At 37.8% G+C, this 19,689-nt stretch overlaps 1 protein-coding gene across 1 annotated transcript in view; it reads left to right on the forward strand.

The window, feature by feature from the left end:
- The first annotated feature begins 2,344 nt into the window (after positions 1-2,344).
- LOC103590254 (threonylcarbamoyladenosine tRNA methylthiotransferase-like) overlaps positions 2,345-19,689 on the forward strand; it is a 189,482-nt gene continuing 172,137 nt past the window's right edge. Inside the window, exons 1-3 of the mRNA XM_008572455.1 lie at positions 2,345-2,375; positions 11,806-11,980; positions 13,352-13,464. Of these exons, the coding sequence (XP_008570677.1) occupies positions 11,811-11,980; positions 13,352-13,464 (283 nt within the window). The 5' untranslated portion in view covers positions 2,345-2,375; positions 11,806-11,810. The remainder of the gene's footprint in view (positions 2,376-11,805; positions 11,981-13,351; positions 13,465-19,689) is intronic.

Consider the following 19,689-nt stretch of genomic DNA (forward strand, 5'->3'; position numbering starts at 1 on the left):
ATGATCAAATGTCATTTTAATTTTATTTATAAAATGTACCTATTTGTATTTTGAATGAATACTACACTTAGATGGTACAAAAATAAAAGGTACGAAATGATATATACATAAGGAGAAGTAAATCTCCCTTGAGCTACCCAGTTTCCAGAGACAACCCATTACCAGTTACTTATATATCCTACCATAGATAATATAAATATACATATATTTATTGCAATTATTATATACAACATTGTACACACTATCTTGCAACTTTCTCTTTCTTTCTAGTTCCAGTGTCTAGCACAGTGCTTGTGGTCATACAGTGTATACTCAATAAAATTTCCTTAACTGAACTCAATTAGAACTTGGGGGAAAGGGGTGAAGTCATTAATTCATACATTAATTCATTCAACGTGTGTTTATTGAGAGGCTGGTAGATGTAAGGTTATGTGCCAGGCAGTGGGAGTACAACCTAGAAGATAACTCTGGGCCTACTTTTGGTCTAGCAAGAGATGGGGCAACACAAACATGCACTTCTAATTGAGTTGGGGAAGGACTGCAGTGAATCCCAGGTCAGTTTAGATTATTCTATGGATATGGATAAGCAAAGAAAACAGTGGCCTTTTAGTTAGAGGAAATTGTATTAGGAAAGGTACTTACTAAATAAAGTAATTGCCCCAAATCACCGTGAAACCCAAAATCTGGCATAAAACTCATGATTTCTGACTCCTATTTATGGCCTGTTTTCTCCACTTTTTAAAGTGTAGATGTTCTTCTGATAAATAGAAGGCCAAATAGAGTGTCTTGGGTAAAGAATAATAAAGTGAGATAACATGTAAAGCAAGCACAGCAGAATCAGTATACTCCATAAAGTTCTCTTTTTCATAGGTGTCTGCTAAACTGCCATCTAACATTAAAAAATAAACCCCAAAAAACCAAAAACCAAAAAGGTTGGTTGGTGTTAAATCGTCTGTATTAAGCTGTTATCTACCAACTATTTTTGAAGAATAGAGATCCTTTTCTACTCTCTCTTCTCATATTAGAGAAGAGACCTCTTTTCAAAAAATGTTGAGGAAATTAGTAAAATGCAGTGAAAAGAGCAGGTTATTTGGGAATCAGACATAACCGGATTCAGCCCAAGGGGCAGTCACTACTAGCAGAGTAATTTTGGGCAAGTGTTTCAACTCCCAATTTCCTCTTTTATAAACCAGGAAAAATAACAAATAAATTGTTAGATAATGTTTATGTAAAGCACTTAACACAGTGCCTGACACATAATAAGAGCTCAGTAGAAGTTACCTATTAAGCGATCCTAAGAACGCGAAACTTGGGGTTGTATTTTTACCCTTGCAACCCATGGAACTCGAAGTGTAATCATTACTAAACAAGTTCAACCAGAACTCGCGTTCTCAGCAATGATGCAATGTGATCTCTCCGGGCCACCGTCGCCGAGCATGCGTAAATGAAAGCGGCGGGACGTGTGTGTCATGGCGCGCTCCATGTAAAGTCTGTGTAGTTTCCGGAGAGCGGAGCGTTGATTCTCTCAGTTTGGACGGGTTTGTTATTTTCCGATTGCTGGTAAGAGTGGCCCGTGGATCAGTGTGGGGCAGAGTGTGGCTGTAGCTCCTTTTATGGCGAAGACTTGTTTGTCCAGTTTCAATCTTTCTCGGGCCGGTTGCTCACTTTGCTTTTCGGTTGAAAGGAGACTTGCCAGCTGGGATCGGGGAATCGGGAAGCATGTTGCGCTCCCAGGGGTGAGAACAGGGTGGTCGGCCTCAGGTGCTGTTGGGCTGTTAGGAATATTTAAGAGACCTCGTTCCTAATGGTCAGTTTAACGTCATTTGTTCTCCCACTTTCTACGTTAGTGAATTTATAGGACCTGACAACGCTTTCTCAATTACCTAGCTTTCACAGAGCAGTATCTTGAGAATTAAATTGAAGTCGGCCAGAGGAGCAGGTGTTTTGCTTTTTTACTTTTCGTTCCCCTTATAAAATCTCTCTGAATCTCGGGGCGACACGTGCAATTCGGGAGGAAGGTGATTTGGATACCTATCTCATTGCCTTATTCTTGTTTTTTAGTTGTTAATCGCACTATGCAGACGTGTTGTAGTGCCGGATAGCATAGCATTTATTACTACGGCCAGATGCTGGATCACAGTCATGGCAGACGTCAATACACCTATCGTAATCAGTAAGACGTTGGTAGTAGTATGGAACATCATTTACACTGCTGTGTAAAGCAGTCTTTTTATGGAGTCTAATTACCTTTTGGTAGTACTGAAAAGTCCTTACAGCGGTTTGGTGAACTTGTTGGGTGCTTGCTTTTTCTAATCAGTTTTTATTTTCCAGACTCGCCTTTCAAGAGGACTTGAGACTAATTACAGATAATCAAGGTACTGATTTTTTTTTTTAAACCTTTTATGTTTGAGTGGCATGTTAGAATATGCAGAAACGTAGCCTAATTTCTTCGTAATTTGCTACCATCATTTTATGGAAACGCTATGATTTCCACATCACTAAATCCAAGAGACATTGTAATTTAATTTACTTAACCTTTTCTTTTCATTCATCTGCACTACGTTCACCTCCTTGACATGCCCTCTTCCTTTGCCTTCTGTAGCCCACTGATTTTCTCCTCTGGTGGCTGCTTCTTGGTCTCCTCTGTAGCTTGGTTCTCCTCTACTTGGCAGTTAAGTTTGGAGTTCCTCAAGGCTTGGTTCTGTACCCAGTCCTCTTCTAACTGTTCTCTTTCTCTTTTTCTCTTGGTGATCTAATTCACATGCTTTTCAACAGTTACTGTCTGTTGTTTTGGTTCTAGCCATTCTAGTTGGTTTGAAGTGGTCTATCATTGTGGTTTTGATTTGTATTTCTCTGGTGGCTAATCGTGTTGACATCTTTTCATGTGCTTATCATCCATTTGTATATCTTCTTTGGAGATGTCTATCAAATCCATTGCCCATATTTTAAATTGCGTTGTCTTTTTATTGAGTTTTAAGTGTTCTTTATATATTCTTACACTAGACTCTCATTAGATATATGATTGCCAGTATTTTCTCCCATTGTATGGGTTATCTTTTCATTTTCTTGATGGTGTCCTTTGAAGTGTAAAGTTTTAAATTTTGATGATGTCTAATCTTTGTTGTTGCTTGTGCTTTTGGTATAACTAAAACCAGTGCTTACTCTATTGTCATGAACATTAACACCTGTTTTCTTCTAAGAGTTTCATAGTGATAACTCGTGAATTTAGGTCAGTAATCTATTTTGAGTGTATTTTTGTATATTATGTGAGATAGGGCTCCAACTTCATTCTTGGCATGTGGCTATCTAGTTTTTCCAGAAACATTTGTTGAAAAGACTATTCTTTCCCTATTGAGTTATCTTGGAACCCTTGTTGAAAATCAGCTGATGAGGTACTGTATTTTTTTTTCTTTTTGGCGACTGGCTCGTATGGGGATCCGAACCCTTAACTTTGGTGTTATAACATTGTGCTCTAACCAACTAAGCTAACTGGCCAACGCAGTAATGTACTTTTGACACGGATTCTAGATGATTTTTGTGAAAGAATAACTTTAGGACAGTAATTCTCAAATTTTAATGCATAACAAAATCACCTGGAGGGCTTGTGAAAGATTGCTGGGCTTTAGTCTGAATATCTGATTGAGTACATGTGGAGTGGAGGCCCATGAATATTCATTTTTAACAAGTCTTCCATGATGCTAATTCTGGTTTGGGAACCACACTGGGAGAACTAATATAGGGCATCAGTTTGCAAATGTAGCTACATACATGAGAATTAACAGAAAGTTTTAATAAAAAATAGATACCCCAGCTCCGTTCCCAGAGATTGATTTAACTGGCCTGAGGCTCAGTTGCTGGTAATTTTCAAAAGCTCCTCAGGTGAACAGTCGTGAACACTCAGGCTTGAGAATCACTGCTGTAGGAGAATAGTGATTCTTAATCAGGAATGTTTAGTAGAATCACCTGGGCAATTCTTATGTTCACATGGCTCAGTTCTGCTCTTGGAGTTTCTAATTCAGAATGGAACTTGGGTATTTGATATTATAAAAGTTCCCCTAATAATTCACCTATGTAAGTACCAATACTCTGATATTACATCCTCTTCTCTTTTCATCTTTTTCAGTAGTTCCCTTTTTACTGATTCTGTTTTTATTCCCTTTACCAAACTTAATTTCCTTTACCTTTGAAAATAAAATTTTATGATTCCTGTTGCTCCATTTAACTATTATCTTGCTTTCCTTGGTTCTCAAACTTTCATTTCCATATTCCTCATTTAAAAATTTCTGCAGGCTAAACAATTTTCTCTACCAGGTTGTTCAAATTATAAGCTTTAGCTTATTCATAGTAATGAGTGAGATTGTTTATTGTGTATGATAAGCAGCCAGGTGTAGGAACCTCTGCATTATATTACATTTATCTCCTTTGTCTCTCTGGAGTGAATTTCTAGAAATGGAATTGCTGGGTCAAAGAATATTCATGTTTTAAAGTTTGATATATGTTGCCAGGTTGCCCTCTAGAAAGGGTATACCAGTTTTACTATGCTTTCAGCCAGCAGTAGGGTTTTTGTCTTTTGTCAGTGAGGTAGATGAAGCATAAGTCATTGTTTCAATACTTGCTTTAGTGTGGTTGAGCATTCTTTCCTATTTTTATTGGCTGTTTGTATTTCTTAAGTAAATTGTCTTTTTTTTTTTTTTTTGTCTTTTCTCTTTTTGTTCCGTGTCCGGCAACGGATCGCAACCCTCAGTGTTGCCCCCGTACCGGACCAGCCTTTACCCATTATTTTCTGGGATGTCTTTGCTTCATGTCACATTAGACTCTTTCATTGTTTGTGCTTTGCCAGTGAGGCAGAGCCATAGTGGGCAGAGCATGGTATTAAGAGGAGGCCTCGGTTCTCATTCTAGCTCCATCAGTGTACAAATCTTTAAGCTTCTCTGAACTCTGGTTCTGTAAAATAAGGAGCATAGCAATGTCCCTTACTTCCCTAATTCTGTAATGATATGGTATGTCTACTGCGGTGGACTCCGTTCATCCCCATTTTTCCATTCTAGTTCCATTCAGTGAATCCATATACAATTGGGTATGGGGTGTAGAAGTTGTGTAATAAAAAAAAAAGGCTTTTAATATGTCCTTCAGTTATTTATAATTCTTTACTAGTTCCTTAGTAACATTCAAAGGCACTACCTGGTCTTACCCTTTCTCACTTAATTATTTCAGAGAACAATCTTGATAGAAACCCTAGGGGTTAGGCATTTACTTCAATTTCCCACCCAGTGTAAGAATTTCCTCCTGTGTTATAGAAAAACTAGCTAAATTCAACTTAAACAAGCAATGTTCATTCATTTCGTCAATAAATATTGTGTGCCTGGTAAGTGCTAGGCATTTATTAGAGGTGTTGTATAGAGATAGTGGTAAAAAAGAGATGAAACTTTTCTGCTTATGGAGCTTATATTGTAAAGAGAAAGACATATGCAATAACATATATGGTGTCAGGTAGGTAAGTGCCATGAAGAAAAATGAAGCATAAAGCATGTGTGGGTTAGTGAGAGTGTATGGGGATGCTTGGGCAGTGTGGTTATTTTAGGCAAAGTGGTTAGGAAAGGCCTTGGCTAAGGAGTTGTCATTTGAGTGGAGAAGTTAGTAGCAAGCCATACAAATACCTGGGGACTGTTGTTCTAGCCGAGGGATAGCAAGAGTGAAGGCCGCTGAATGAGAAAGTAGTTTGGCATACTTAGAATATCTAAAAGGTCATACAGTTTAGACAGAGTGGAAGGTGGCGGAAGGAGTAGCCAGACCCATATCTGGTTAGATTGTGTAGTCTAAAGTAAAAAATATTTACTGAGAACCTGCTAGGGCTAGTCATAAATCCAGGCACCGGGGTAAAGCAGTGAACCAAGCTCATACAAACCTTTATCCTCATGGAGAATATATTCTAGTAGAAAGACACAGTAAAAAAAAAAATTAAAATATACGAGCAGGTGATGAAGTGCTGTGGTTAAAAAAAAAAACAGGCAAGGAAGGGGGATAAGAAGTGTATGTGTATATGTGGTGAGGTGGGGTTGCTCAGAAAGGCCTCATTGGTGACATTAGGGCAGAGTGCAGAAGGGCTTCAGTGAGCCATTCAGGTATCTTGAGTCAGAGCATTCCATGCAAGAATAAGACTGAAATGAGTGTGTACCTGGTGGGTGTGAACTAGCAAGGAAGTGTGTGTGGCTGAGAGAGTGAGACAGGAGAGTGGTAGGAAATGATCAGAGAGGTAACAGGAAGCTGATGTATATGTCCTCTGTGGTGATTTTGCCTTTTTACTCTTTTTACTTTTCATTGGAAGGGTTTGATCAGAAGCTTGAGATGAACTAAGGTTTTAAAGAGATGCTTGACTTTTGTGCTGAAAATATTTTTGGGGAATTAAGAGTAGAAACTGGACTCAGTCTTGCAATAATCCAGGCAAGATATGATGTTTGTTTGGATCAAAAATGTTAACAGTGGGTATGCTCACAAATAGATTCTGAATATATTTTGAAGATAGAGCCCACAAGATTTTGTTGGTGGATTTGGATATAGGGTGAAGGAAAGGGAGGAGTCAGGGATAATTTCAGGATTTTTGGCCTGAGCAGGTGGAGGGTTGGGATTGCCTTTAAATGACATGGGCAAAGCTGTGAGAGGATCTGGTGAATGGGGAGATCAGGAGTTCTGTTTTTCATATGTTAAGTTTGACATAATTATTAGACATTGAAGCAGGGGTGTTGAATAAGCATTTGGACATCTGAGTCTGAAGTTCAGGGGGGAGGAGTGGGGCTGGTTATATAAGCATATAGTTGGTATTTCAAGGCCGTGGGACTGGGGAGTGCCTGTAACTGGAGAAGAGAAGAGTTCCTGTAATGGAGCCATGGTGGCATTCCAGCGTTGAGACGTTGGAGAGATGAGGAGGAAGGAGCAAAGGAGATTTGAAGAGTGGCTAATGTGGTAGGAGAGGGTGGCATCCCAGGAGTCAGTGAAGAAAATGCCTTAGCGGGGGAATGGTCAGTAGTGTCAAATGCTGCAGATGGGGTCTCAAGATGACTGAGAATTGATCATTGCAGGTATGGTTGGAAGTCACTGAAATCATAACAGGCAATTTTGGTGGAGTGGTGAAGTGAAAGCCTGGTTCTTGAGACGTGGGAGGGGGAAATTAGATACATGGAGTATAGACAGCTCTTACAAGGAGCATTTCTTTAAAGGAGAGAAATGTAGTGGAGATAATAAGAGGAGGAGGAGGGTAAAGACACAGGTATTTGTTTTTCTTTTTGTCTTTTAAATGGGAGAAATAAAAGCATGTTTATTTCCAGGTAGCAGTGATTCAATAGAGAGGGGATTAGTGATGATGCAAGAAAAGGGAGCGTTGCAGGAATTCTGTGCTTGAGTTGGTCAGAGTAGGAGAGTAGTTGGCTAGAGCAGAAGTTGCTCTTAGGGAGGTGGAAGGCAGATTGGAAGGTAGAGTACAGGGGCAAAGAACCATTTCCCAAAGTCATCCCTCTGTCTAGTATATGGGAGGGGACTTAAGGAGCTGCATCATTCAGGCCTTCTGTTCACAGTTCCATCTTTCCTCAGTAAGAGGAAATCTGTGAGAAACATATTTTCAGAAAATTCCTAAGGTAAATGAGTTTCAAGTTTCTTTACTGCAGTTCTTCAGTCTTTAATAATGTGCGCTGTGAATCTGTAAGAAGGCTGAATTTCCTAAATTTGACTACTGAATCATTTTTTCACTGATAATATCTCAAATAAATATAGAATCAATTTTGGAAAGACTATCCTGGTTCATTTCGCCTTATCTAGGTTGCTGAGATGGCCAAGGCTCTTGTTTGCAAGAGCAGAAAACCCAATTCAAACTAATTCAAGCTGCAGAGGGAGTTTACTGGCTCACATGACTGGGCCACACAGGGCTGCATTTGGCTTCAGGCATTGGTTAGATCCAGGGGCTCAAATAATGTCAGTATGGCTTTTTATCTCTCTGGCTCTTAGTAGGCTTCATTCCTTAGGTAGGCTTCCTCCCTGTGGCAGGCAAGATGGCCCCTAGCATCCCCAAGTTGACATCCTCCCAACTTAGCCACTTCAATGAAAAGAGAAGCTATCTCTTCTGTTAACTCTGGTGTAGAAGTCATCACAATGATTGGCTGGGCTTGTCATGACCAGACCTGAACCAATCATTGTGGCCAGGAGGATGGGTTATTCTGTCACATTTGGGTCATGTGCCCCATTCTTGTGTCTAGGGAAGGGGAGGCCTGTGATTGACAGTCCCACCATGACCATGTGAGATGCATGTTAACTATAATTTAACTAGTCCTTTGTTCATTGACATTTGGGTTATTTTTAATCTTTTACTGTTACTAATAGTGTAAAGCTAGCTGAGATTTAAACACAGTTTTGTCTGATTTACAGTGTGTAAATTGTCATAGTTGCAAATAATGTGTTGCAGAGTAAAGGGAACAAAAATAAGATTGGCTGTAAGCCACTCTGTTGATTGAACGATGTGAATGGAAAGATGGGACAGTGTAAAGCTAGCTGAGATTTAAACACAGTTTTGTCTGATTTACAGCGTGTAAATTGTCATAGTTGCAAATAATGTGTTGCAGAGTAAAGGGCACAAAAATAAGATTGGCTGTAAGCCACTCTGTTGATTGAACGATGTGAATGGAAAGATGGGAATTCAGCAAATGAAGAGAAGGAAAGTTCATCAGAAAGGTTTGAGGTCAACTGGGGAAATATAAGATCCTTCACACTGTGGTTCAGTTGCCTTGGATGAGGAACAGTGGTCATTGAGTATACATATGTTGAGTAGGCAGTGGAGTACTGCACAGTGTATGGGCTTGGACTCATCTGGCATGGGATCCTTGTTTAGCTTCTTTGGGCAAGTTATCTTTTCTGTGTTTCAGTTTGCTCCTCTTTAAAGTGAGGATAATAATACGACATACCTCACAGAGTTGTTTTGAATGATTGATGAGATGACCCTGTGAAGGACTTGCTGTGTGTCTGGATATAGTATTAGTAGTAATATCATCAGTAAGTGTACACAAGTACTTTTTCTTTTTTTCCAGATAGGTTTTTTTTTCCCTTAATATTTTAACATAATTATAGATTCACCTGCAGTTGTAAAAATTATGCAGAGATCCTTGTACACTTTATCCTTTATCACTTTTGCAATGATAACATCTTACAAAACTATCATACAGTACAATATCACACCCAGGATATTAACAGTGACGTAATCAAGATACAGAACATTTTCATCACCACGAGGATCCCTCATGTTGCTCTTCTATAACCACACCCACCTTCCTTCCACCCCATCCTCTCCTTAATCCCTGACAACCACTGTTCTCGTCTCCATTTCTACAATTTTGTCATCTCAAGTATGTTAAGTAAATGTAATTCTACAGTAGGTAACCTTTTCGGATTGCCTTTATTCACTCAGCGTAATTCTCTGGAGATCATCCAGTTTGTTGCATGTATCAATAGTACCCTCTTTTTTATTTCTGAGAAGTGTTCCATGGTATGGATGTACCACAGTTTGTTTGTTCACCTTTTGAAGGTCATCTAGGTTTCTGCATTTTGGTGATTACAAAGAAAGCTGCTATAAACATTTGTGTACAAGTTTTTGTGTGAATATAAGTCTTTATTTCTCTTGGATAAACACCCGGGTGTACAATTGTTGGGTTGCATCACAGTTGCATGATTAGTTTTTAAAGAAAATGCCAAACTGTTTTCCAGAGTGGCTGTACCATTTTACATTCCTACTAGGACTGTATGAATGATCCAGTTTCTTTGCATCCTTTCCAGAGTTTGGTGTTTTCATTTTTTAAAATTTTAGGCATTCTGATAGGTGTATAGTGATATCTCATTGTGGTTTTAGTTTCCATTTCTCTGGTGGCTAATGCTGAGTATCTTTTCATGTGATATTTGCCCTCTGTATATCCTCTTGGGTGAAATGTCTCTTTTTCTCTCACTCTGTAGCTTGATTTTTGTCATCTTCTCAAAAGGCTCTTTCTCAAAGCAAAAGTTTTACTTTTTGATGACATCTGACTTATCAGTTTTTCTTTTTTATGGGTCATGCTTTTGGTGTCACGTCTGAGAACTCTTCGTCTAGCCCTAATCCAGAAGATTCTGTCTTACAATTTTTTTCTGAAAGTTTTATAGTTTTGTGTTTTATATTTAAGTCTGTGACCCATGTTGAATTAATTTTTGGATAATGTAAAGGTTCACTTTTTGCTTATAAATATCCAATTGCTCCAGCACTAGTTGTTGGAAAAGGGTATCTTTCTTCCGTTGAATTGCTTTTGCACTTTTGTGAAAAATCAATTGGGCATATTTGTGTGGGTCTACTCTGAGTTCTCCGTTCTGTTCTGTTGATCTATGTTTCTTTCCCTCCACCAATACCACAGTCTTGATTACTATAGCTATCTAATAAGTCTTAAGGTTGGGCAGAGCAATTCTTCCTACTTTGTTCCTTTTTTTTTTTTTTCAAAATTGTTTTATATATATTCCTTTAACTTTCCATTTGAATTTTAGAACAGTCTTGTCTATGTCTACACAAAGTCTTGCTGGAGTTTTGATAGGAATTATTTTAAGCTTGTGTATCAGTTTGGTCTCCGCTGATAACTGCAGGGCTTTGTTACTGGTCCATTGGCTGGTTTGAATATCTGGGGTCCCTACTTGACTTTCTCTGATTCTGCCCTGGTGGGGTGTGTTGGGGCACCTCATTATAAGATGGAAATCAAGGCTCCCCACTTGGCCTTTGTGGCTTGCCGGTGTGTGTGTGTGTGTGTGTGTGTGTGTGTGTATTTAGCTTGAGTAGAATGGTTATTATCTAAAAGTTTTCTGTTTTGCTAGGCTGCTCTTTTTCTAGTTCTTTGATGAGAAAGCAGGCTTTTGTTGGGGGCTTTTATTGTCTGCATCTGTTGGCATTTCTGGATTGCTGGCTTCCTCATCTCCAAGTCTGGGATATAGGAGGCAAAAGAAAACCTCAAGAACTCACCGTCATGTTCCTTGGGTCCTGAGATCCCTAGCCAGTTTACCACCTTTACTCCATCTTTCAAACTCGTCTTATATTTGTTTTATATGTAATGTCCAGAGTTTTAGTTGTACTTTGAGGAAAGGATAGGGACAAGTATGTCTACTCTATCTTCCTGGAAGCTATGTCCACATCTTTTTTTAATTATAAAAATTTTGAACATTCAGGAAAGTAGAATAGGATAATGAACACCAACATACCTATTTCCTTGAGTTGTGTTTTTCCATATGTTTTAATCTATTTTTTCTGAAGTTTTATAAAGTAATTTATAGACATAATGACATTTCACCTCCATTCAATATACATCTCCAAAAAAATTTTCGAACATAAGGACAATACTTTATATTTAATGATTTATAGTAATATCCTCATATTAATCTAACATCCAGTTCATATTTTGATTTCCCTAGTTGTTCCCAAATGTTTTATAGCTGATTGAAAAAAGTAAGATCTAATCAAAAATGTGAATTGCATTTAGTTGTTAGGCTTTTAAGTTTCCTTTAATCTTGAACGGTTCCTCTCTTGCTTTTTTCTCTGTGATAATGATTTATTGAAGAAATAGTTCTAGTTGAACCTTGGAATGTCCCGCCATCAGTAGGGTTTGTCCGACTGTTTCCTTGCGTTTCTCTATTTCCTCCATTTTCTGTAAACTTGAAGTTAGATCTAAAGGCTTGATGAGATTCAAGTATGAGAATATTTCATAGATGATGCTATGTTAAGCAGATTTTCTGGGACTCATAAGCTTGTTTTATTTACTGTGATAGAGAAGATGCCTTCTGCATCCTGTGATACACTACTGGATGACATAGAAGATATTGTGTCACAGGAAGATTCAAAACCACAAGATAGGCATTTTGCAAGAAAGCATGTTGTTCCAAAGGTGCGAAGACGAAATACCCAAAAATATTTGCAAGAGGAAAACAGTCCGCCAAGTGATAGGTAAGATTTATTTTCTTGAAATTATATTTGGTCTCATTCCAGGGGAGAAGCTGGCATGACTGGCCCATGTGATATACACATTATCTTCTTTAGAATCTTGAACTTTTAGTAGAAAATACATACAGTAGTTTTTTTTATTTGAATGTTTTCAAACTTGATAACTGGTTAAAAAAGAAAAAGATATCAAATTGGATGTTCCTTGAAGCCAGGGCTTAGGACAGTAGTGATCTCTTTGATATTACTGTAGTTAGTATGCAATTTTGTGTTAGTTCCAAATTAAAATTTTTTACTGGAATTTGTGATTCTTATGAGGTAGTAGTGTTTTGGACATTTGGTTTTTCTTAGCAAATTTGCAAATACTTATGGATCAGCTTGGACACAAAGAAATTATTCCCATTTACACTAGTATAGTAGGTCGCTAGTCAGTGAAATTCTTTTTTTTTTTTTTTAAGATGACCGGTAAGGGGATCTTAACCCTTGACTTGGTGTTGTCAGCACCACGCTCAGCCAGTGAGCGAACCAGCCATCCCTATATGGGATCCGAACCCGTGGCCTTGGTGTTATCAGCACCACACTCTCCCGAGTGAGCTACAGGCTGGCCCTAGTCAGTGAGATTCTAATACAACCTAGCCAGAAGGGATTATGCAGTTGTATAGTTTTAATAAACCTATATTTAGTAAATTGTTGAAAGTTTTAATACACCTGATTATTTTATTTGTAATATTAAGCTTTTAAAATCTATCAATTTAAAATTTGCTTATATTTTAATGACTGAAGTTTATCATATTTGTCCTGAACATGTCCTTAAGATAATTTCTGTTTACTTATAAATTATTGGGGCAATCCAAGTTGAAAGTCCCTTTTTTTGTCTTCCTAAAAATATTAAATTTTTTAGAAATCTTTTTATAGAATGAGTACTTTAATAATGCCATAGGATGACAATTTTAAATTTTAAGTTATTTTTATCTGTAAGTTTTAAAGTAGGTAAAGATTAAAACTACTACATTTATGTTTATAAATAGATACACTTAATTTTTCTTTATTTGCTAGAATCATTTTCTTTGCTATTGTTTATTTGTATGCACTTTTCTAGGAGTTGAACTTAATAGTACTATGTTAGTAGTATGAGTTTAAAATACAATTCAGAGGAAAAGGAGTTTTTTTTTATGTAGAGTCTTAGAATTCTGTGGTTATTTAATCTTGATTTTAGATTTTTGATGTAACATCAGATTTAGAATTAACATGGTGAATTTAATGAATTGCTTGAAAATCTATAGCAGTGAGTTTGTTTTTTTGCATAATGTTCCTGAAATCATCTAGAAATTTTTATTTTAAAAATCACTTAAGGAGACTTTTTTTATTGTTCAACAGTACTATTCCAGGCATACAGAAAATTTGGATACGAACATGGGGTTGTTCTCATAATAATTCAGATGGAGAATATATGGCTGGACAGCTAGCTGCTTATGGCTATAAAATTACAGGTAATGAAATCTGTAATGTATTTTATTGATAAAAGTTTTCAGATTAAGTTTTATAGAGATAGGTATTCCAGCTTCAGTTATTAAAGAATATTTTAGCATAACTTAATACCTAGAAAACTATGTATATCATAATTTTAAAAAGCTTTTTTTTTTTTTTTTTTTGTCTTTTTGTCTTTTTTCCGTGTCCGGCAACGGATCGCAACCCTCAGTGTTGCCCCCGTACTGGACCGGGGACCGGCAACGGGATTGCAACCCTCGGTGTTGCTCCCGCGCCTCGCTCAGCCAGTGAGCGGGAACCGGTCTGTATGTGGGATCCGAACCCTCGGGCGGGAGCGCCACTGCGCTTCCCAAGCGGCGCACTTATCCAGTGCGCCACCGGGCCGGCCCCTAAAAAGCTTTAAAAGACCTTTTATTTTGGAATAAGTTTAGACTTTCAGAAAAATAGTAAAATTAGAGTTTATGTATGCCCTCTACCCAGCTTCCCCTAATATTAACAACTTACATAACTGTAATATAATTAGTAAACCAATGTATTTACATTAGTGCAGTACTGTTATGTAAACTATACATCTTATTTGAATTTTACCAGTTTTTCCATTAATTTCCTTTTTCTGTTCCAAGTTGCAGTCTAGTGTCCCACCTTACAGTTAATTGTCATGTCTCCTTAGTCTCCTTCAATCTATGACAGTTCCTTAATATTTTCTCCTATTACCTTGACACTTCTGAAGAAAACCAATTTGTTATTTTGTACAACATCCCTCAACTTGGGTTTGTGTGATGATTTTTCATGATTAGAATGAGGTTATGCATTTTTGGCAAGGAGAACACAGTGTGTACATCCTTTTCAGTGCATCATCATAGGGTCATCCTGTCAATATATCGTCTTATTGGTGCACTAACCCACATATGCCAGGTTTCTCCCCAGTAAAGTTACTATTTTTCTCATTGTAACTAATAAATATTCTGTTTCTCTTCAACCTTTTACCTACTTATTTTAGTATCCATTGGTGGGTCTTGTCTGTCACAGTTATTATGGTGGTATTTGCTTAATGATGATTTTCTGCTTTCTTCACATTTATTAGTTGGGAGTCCTCTAAGGAAGAGCTGTCCTTTCTTCCCCATTTTAGTTATTTACAACAGTACAGATTCATGAATATTTGTTTTATTCTATGGGATATAATCTGACACTATCTTTTTTTTTTTTTTTTTTGGTAGCTGGCTGGCATAGGGATTGAACCCTGGAACTTATCAGCACCACACTCTAACCAACTGAACTAACTGGTCAGCACCTCATTTATTTTGCAGCTTATATTGTTCCAGCTTTGGCCATTAGGACCTTGTTCAGGCTGGCTCCTGTGTCTTTTTTTTTTTTTTTTGTCCTTTTTTGGGACCGGCCACACCGCGCTCAGCCTGTGAGCGCACTGGCCATCACTATATAGGATCTGAACCCGCGGCGGGAGTGCCGCTGTGCTCCCAGCGCCGCACTCTCCCGAGCGCGCCACCGGCTCGACCCTCTTGTGTCTTTTTAACATGCCCTCATCCTGATTTGAGCACTTCCCTATTTTCTGGCCCCACAAGATTTTCTAATCTTATCTTATATTTTCCCTTCCCCAGCCTTGGAAGCAACCACTTTTCCAAGGAGTACCGATTCCTTTCTTTAAGAGAAGGGCGTTTAGGGCCGAGCCCGTGGTGCACTCGGAAGAGTGCGGTTCTGGGAGCGCAGCAGCGCTCCCGCTGCGGGTTCCGATCCTATATAGGGATGGCCGGTGAGCTCACAGTGCTCACTGGCTGAGTGCAGTGTGGCTGGTCTCAAAAAAAAAAAAAAAGGACAAAAAAACAAAAACAAAAACAAAAAAACAAGAGAAGGGCGTTTAGAAACACATCTGGGTAGTAGGTGTGCTGCTCATTGCCATGTGAGGCGTCAGGGCTTCTGGATCCACTCAGTGGACAGAACTATGAAATAGGTATACTAACTGAGACACACCCACACCCACACACCCACACACCCACATCCACATCTATATCTATTCTGGGTCCACTCAGTGGACAGAACTATGAAATAGGTATACTAACTGAGACACACCCACACCCACACACCCACACACCCACATCCACATCTATATCTATTCTGGGTCCACTCAGTGGACAGAACTATGAAATAGGTATACTAACTGAGACACACCCACACCCAGATCTTAGATATATGATATAAATGATTTCTGGATTACCTGTGTCAGTAGTTTCTTTCATTATTATGGCATAGTGGGAGTTTATAAATTACTATTAATAATTTATGTTTGTTAATCAAATATAGACCTAAAATATTTAATGTATAATGTTTAAAATCGGTATAAAATAAAGATTATAATATGTGCAGAGATTATTGGAAACAGTGTATGGGGAAATTAAATCAAAGTTAATTCTCAGTTGCCATTTGTAGGTATTTTTACTATTTGGGGAAGAAAGATAATGAGGGTATATATTTGAAATTGCTGCTTTTAACTGTGTTAATCCAAGATATAATTATTTCATAGTAAAACATCATGAAGCCTGGGAGCAGTTAGCTGTTTATTGCCTTTTTTTCAAACCCTTTTTATTTATTTATTTATTAATTTTTTATTCAATCATAATTGATTTTACATATTTTGGGGGTTTAATGTTGACATATGTTGATCAAATCGATATTACTAGTATGTATATTGTTATAAATTGTACTTATTCTTTATGCCCCTTGTCTAATCTCTTCCTATCACCCCTCCCACCTCCTCCCCCCACTCATAACCCTAGATTTCTTCTCTCCCTCTGAAAGAGTAATGGTTATTCTGTTGATTTGTTGCCTAGATGATCTGTCCAATGCTGGAAGGTGTGTTCAGGTCCCCCAATGTTATCATAGAGCAGATGCTTCTTCTGTCACTCTGGAATGGGCTTTGTGGAGAGAGACATCTTCTTCTTTTCTTTGGTCTCTGCTGGTGACTCTTCTTGTGTTAATGCACTCTCGTGGCTGGCAGACCATCTGCGTGGAGGTTGTGACGTCTAGCCACTTTTGCGGCACATGTGGTTACTGTGGTGGCTGTGGCGGAACATGGAGGTGATGTTTTTGGCATGCTCCTTGGTGCTGGTGGTGTGCCTGGTTGTGGGTGGGGGATCAGGTCCCCAGCTCGATGCCCCAGGCCCCTGAGTGGGTCCCCAAGGTGCTGGCGGTATGCCTGGTTGTGGGTAGGGGGTCTGGTCTGCATCTTGATGCCCTGGGCCCCCGGGCAGATCCTTGAGGTGCTGGCAGTGTGCCTGGTTGTGGGCAGGGGTTCAAACCCTTTTGGTTTTGAGAAAAAGCTTTTAAATAAACTATTGTAAAATAGTGCCTGCCTGCTTCTCATTTCAAAGAATGAAACCTACTGAGGAGAAAAGATGTTAGTCCTAAAACTCAGAACAATTAATTGTATCATGGATACATGTATGCATGATATAATTAGTATCATGAGAAGCAATTAAACTTTTCCTGTGGGTACCATGGCTTTTTAAAGAAGTATAATTTTAATGCATAAATTCTGTGAATGTGTTCTTCTTCAAGTAAGCAGTTTTTGTAGAATAAACCTTTTTTCTGATAATGTTTTGATTGTTGTTTTGGATTACTTCTGTTGGAGATGTTGGTAAATTATTTTCAGTGTCTTCATTGGTGGCAGATCTTTGTGTCTTGAGAGTACATTTAGTGTTAGAAATGGTCACAGGTCATTGGAGGCCAAATTTGGTGAATAAGGTATGTGATAAGATGCTGAACGATGTTAGTTAAAAATACAGCATTTCCGTTTATCTTAATTGATTCTGAAAACAGTTCTAAAAGTGTTCTAGAAGAGTAGCAGTGATTCTTATACTTTTTGGGTCTTTTCAGAACCTCACACTCTTATACGATCTTATCAATTCATAACCACTCCCTAGCCCAATAGTGGATTAAAGGTATGGTCTTTCAAGGTGACTATGTTAGGGACAGGCCTCATTTAGGTATAGCTGTGTTATGTTTAGTTTGTAGCCATGTGAAGGAATATGGCATGTGCTTTTTAGTTAGTGGAAAAAGTTCATTCCAAGGCTATTGACTGAGGCTCTAGTTCATAAACACGTGAGAATAGTAAGTGTTTTGTGTATGAAGTATTTGTGGACAAGCTTACCTACATCAGAATAGAGTGTTTAGCTTGGGTGCCCACCGTTTCAGAGAAGTCATTTAAAAATTGCAGGGCTGTTAAAGTTCTTGATAGTTTCTTGGTTTATTTATATATAGTTTATTCATTCAGCAAAAATTCTCTGAACATGATATGTTTTACAGGGTCAAGGGCTAGGAGGTGTGAAGACATGAAAATGAGCTAGCCATGAATTCTAGCTTATTCTTTTTTGAGAAAGGAAAAGCCTTATAGTCTGTGTTAAATCTTGGAAGTTATTTTAGTAAATGCTCAAGTTTATAATGTATTTTCATTTTTTATAATATAGGGTAAGCAGAACCAGCTTTTATTGAAACAGCTTCTATAATTTGTATTTTAGAAAAGATTTGTGATAATATCAAGTCAGAATATAGCATCTTTTGTTTGAGTTAGGGAAATTAATTTCTCCTTGCAGAAACAAACACTGATTTATTTGGTATAGGAGACAGTATCACAATTGAATGACTAAGGTGTTTAGCGTATTTCTTGGTTCCGTCCATTTACTTTGAAGTAGCTTTAAATTTTGTGACTGAGGTCAATGGGATACATTAGATTGATATATGGAATTGTTTGCATAAGGGATACATAGACGGGGTACTGATCAGAAGAATTTGAAGGATGTTAAAGCTACACTTTTGTATTTGGACTTAGATTTAGGAAAATCATGCTTATTGGACATAATTTAAGTATGAGTACATACAGTTTCTGTTTTTTAAAAAACTTTGCTTTTCATGTTTTTTCCTTAAGAACTGATGACCATGACGTTTCACATTACTGTCTTGATTTTACCCGTATAATAATGTATAGTAAGATTGAGAGTAGATTAATTCTGTGGGAAGCTGAAAAAGCAGTAGACTTCAGCTTCTGTAGAATACAACTAAATGAAAAATGTACGGTATACTATGCTTCTCTTAGGTGACACAATATTTTTGGCAGGCTAGTTCAAAGTGAAATTAGGATTTTTGTACACATTTTTAGGGAGGGACACTGTTGATTAAAAAACTACTGTGTGTTAGTCATTTCACATATGTTATTGCAAGGATCACGTAAAATAACTGGCATGAGGTTATGGCATATTTTCAAATGAGAGGACTGAGACTGGGAGAAGGAACACATGACCTGCAGAACCTCACCCAGCTAATCTGTGCTAGAGCTGACCTTAAGACATAAGTTTGTCAGCGCAGCCTCACCTGTTTGCATTATGCTGTCTTCTCTTTCCAAGTTGATGTTTTAAAGGCAGTTCGAACCTCACCCAGCTAATCTGTGCTAGAGCTGACCTTAAGACATAAGTTTGTCAGCACAGCCTCACCTGTTTGCATTATGCTGTCTTCTCTTTCCAAGTTGATGTTTTAAAGGCAGTTCAGTATAGAAATTTGCTAATATTAATGGGTTTTAGTAGGGCAGAGTTTGCTGCTCAACATTCTAAAATTTTTCCCTTTTAAGAGTCTCTTATATGTGACCCTTATTAAAAGTCTTTCCTTTTTATGGAGGGGTTGAGGAGGTCTGTGCAGTCTATACCGCAGGAACATAGCGCAGTTTATTAATTTCAGTGCTGAGTTCAAAGCAAGCTGTTTCTTTGGTTATAGATAGTAGTGTCAGCTGAGAGCTATCTGGTTCACCCACCTCCTTAATCATAAATATAAAGTCACTAAGTGGAACATAAATATAAAATCTTCCTGATTTTTGTGTTCATCTTGAACCTCTGGTAGAATTCAGTGAAAGAATCAACTCTTTTAGTACAGGGCCGTTAACTTGCTTTAGGCATATATCTCTTTAATCTAGCCTTGATCCTTTACCATCATGATTGTTTACATTTGTATAGTGTCTTACAATTTGTAGAACACTTTCCTATCTGTTGCTAATTTTGTGTAGTTTGTATATGAAGATAAAGGCAGAACAAAGACTTTGTTAACTTAGGCTTTTAAAAAAATATTTAAAATACCCTGGCATTTAAGTTTCTCCCCTAAAATTATATATATTCGTGATAAGTATTTAGAATGACATGTTTAGTTATGTGTTGAATAGTATGTTTTTCTTA

The sequence above is a fragment of the Galeopterus variegatus genome, unplaced genomic scaffold, assembly GCF_000696425.1.
Source record: "Galeopterus variegatus unplaced genomic scaffold, G_variegatus-3.0.2 Scaffold786, whole genome shotgun sequence".
In the NCBI taxonomy this organism is placed as follows: domain Eukaryota; kingdom Metazoa; phylum Chordata; class Mammalia; order Dermoptera; family Cynocephalidae; genus Galeopterus; species Galeopterus variegatus.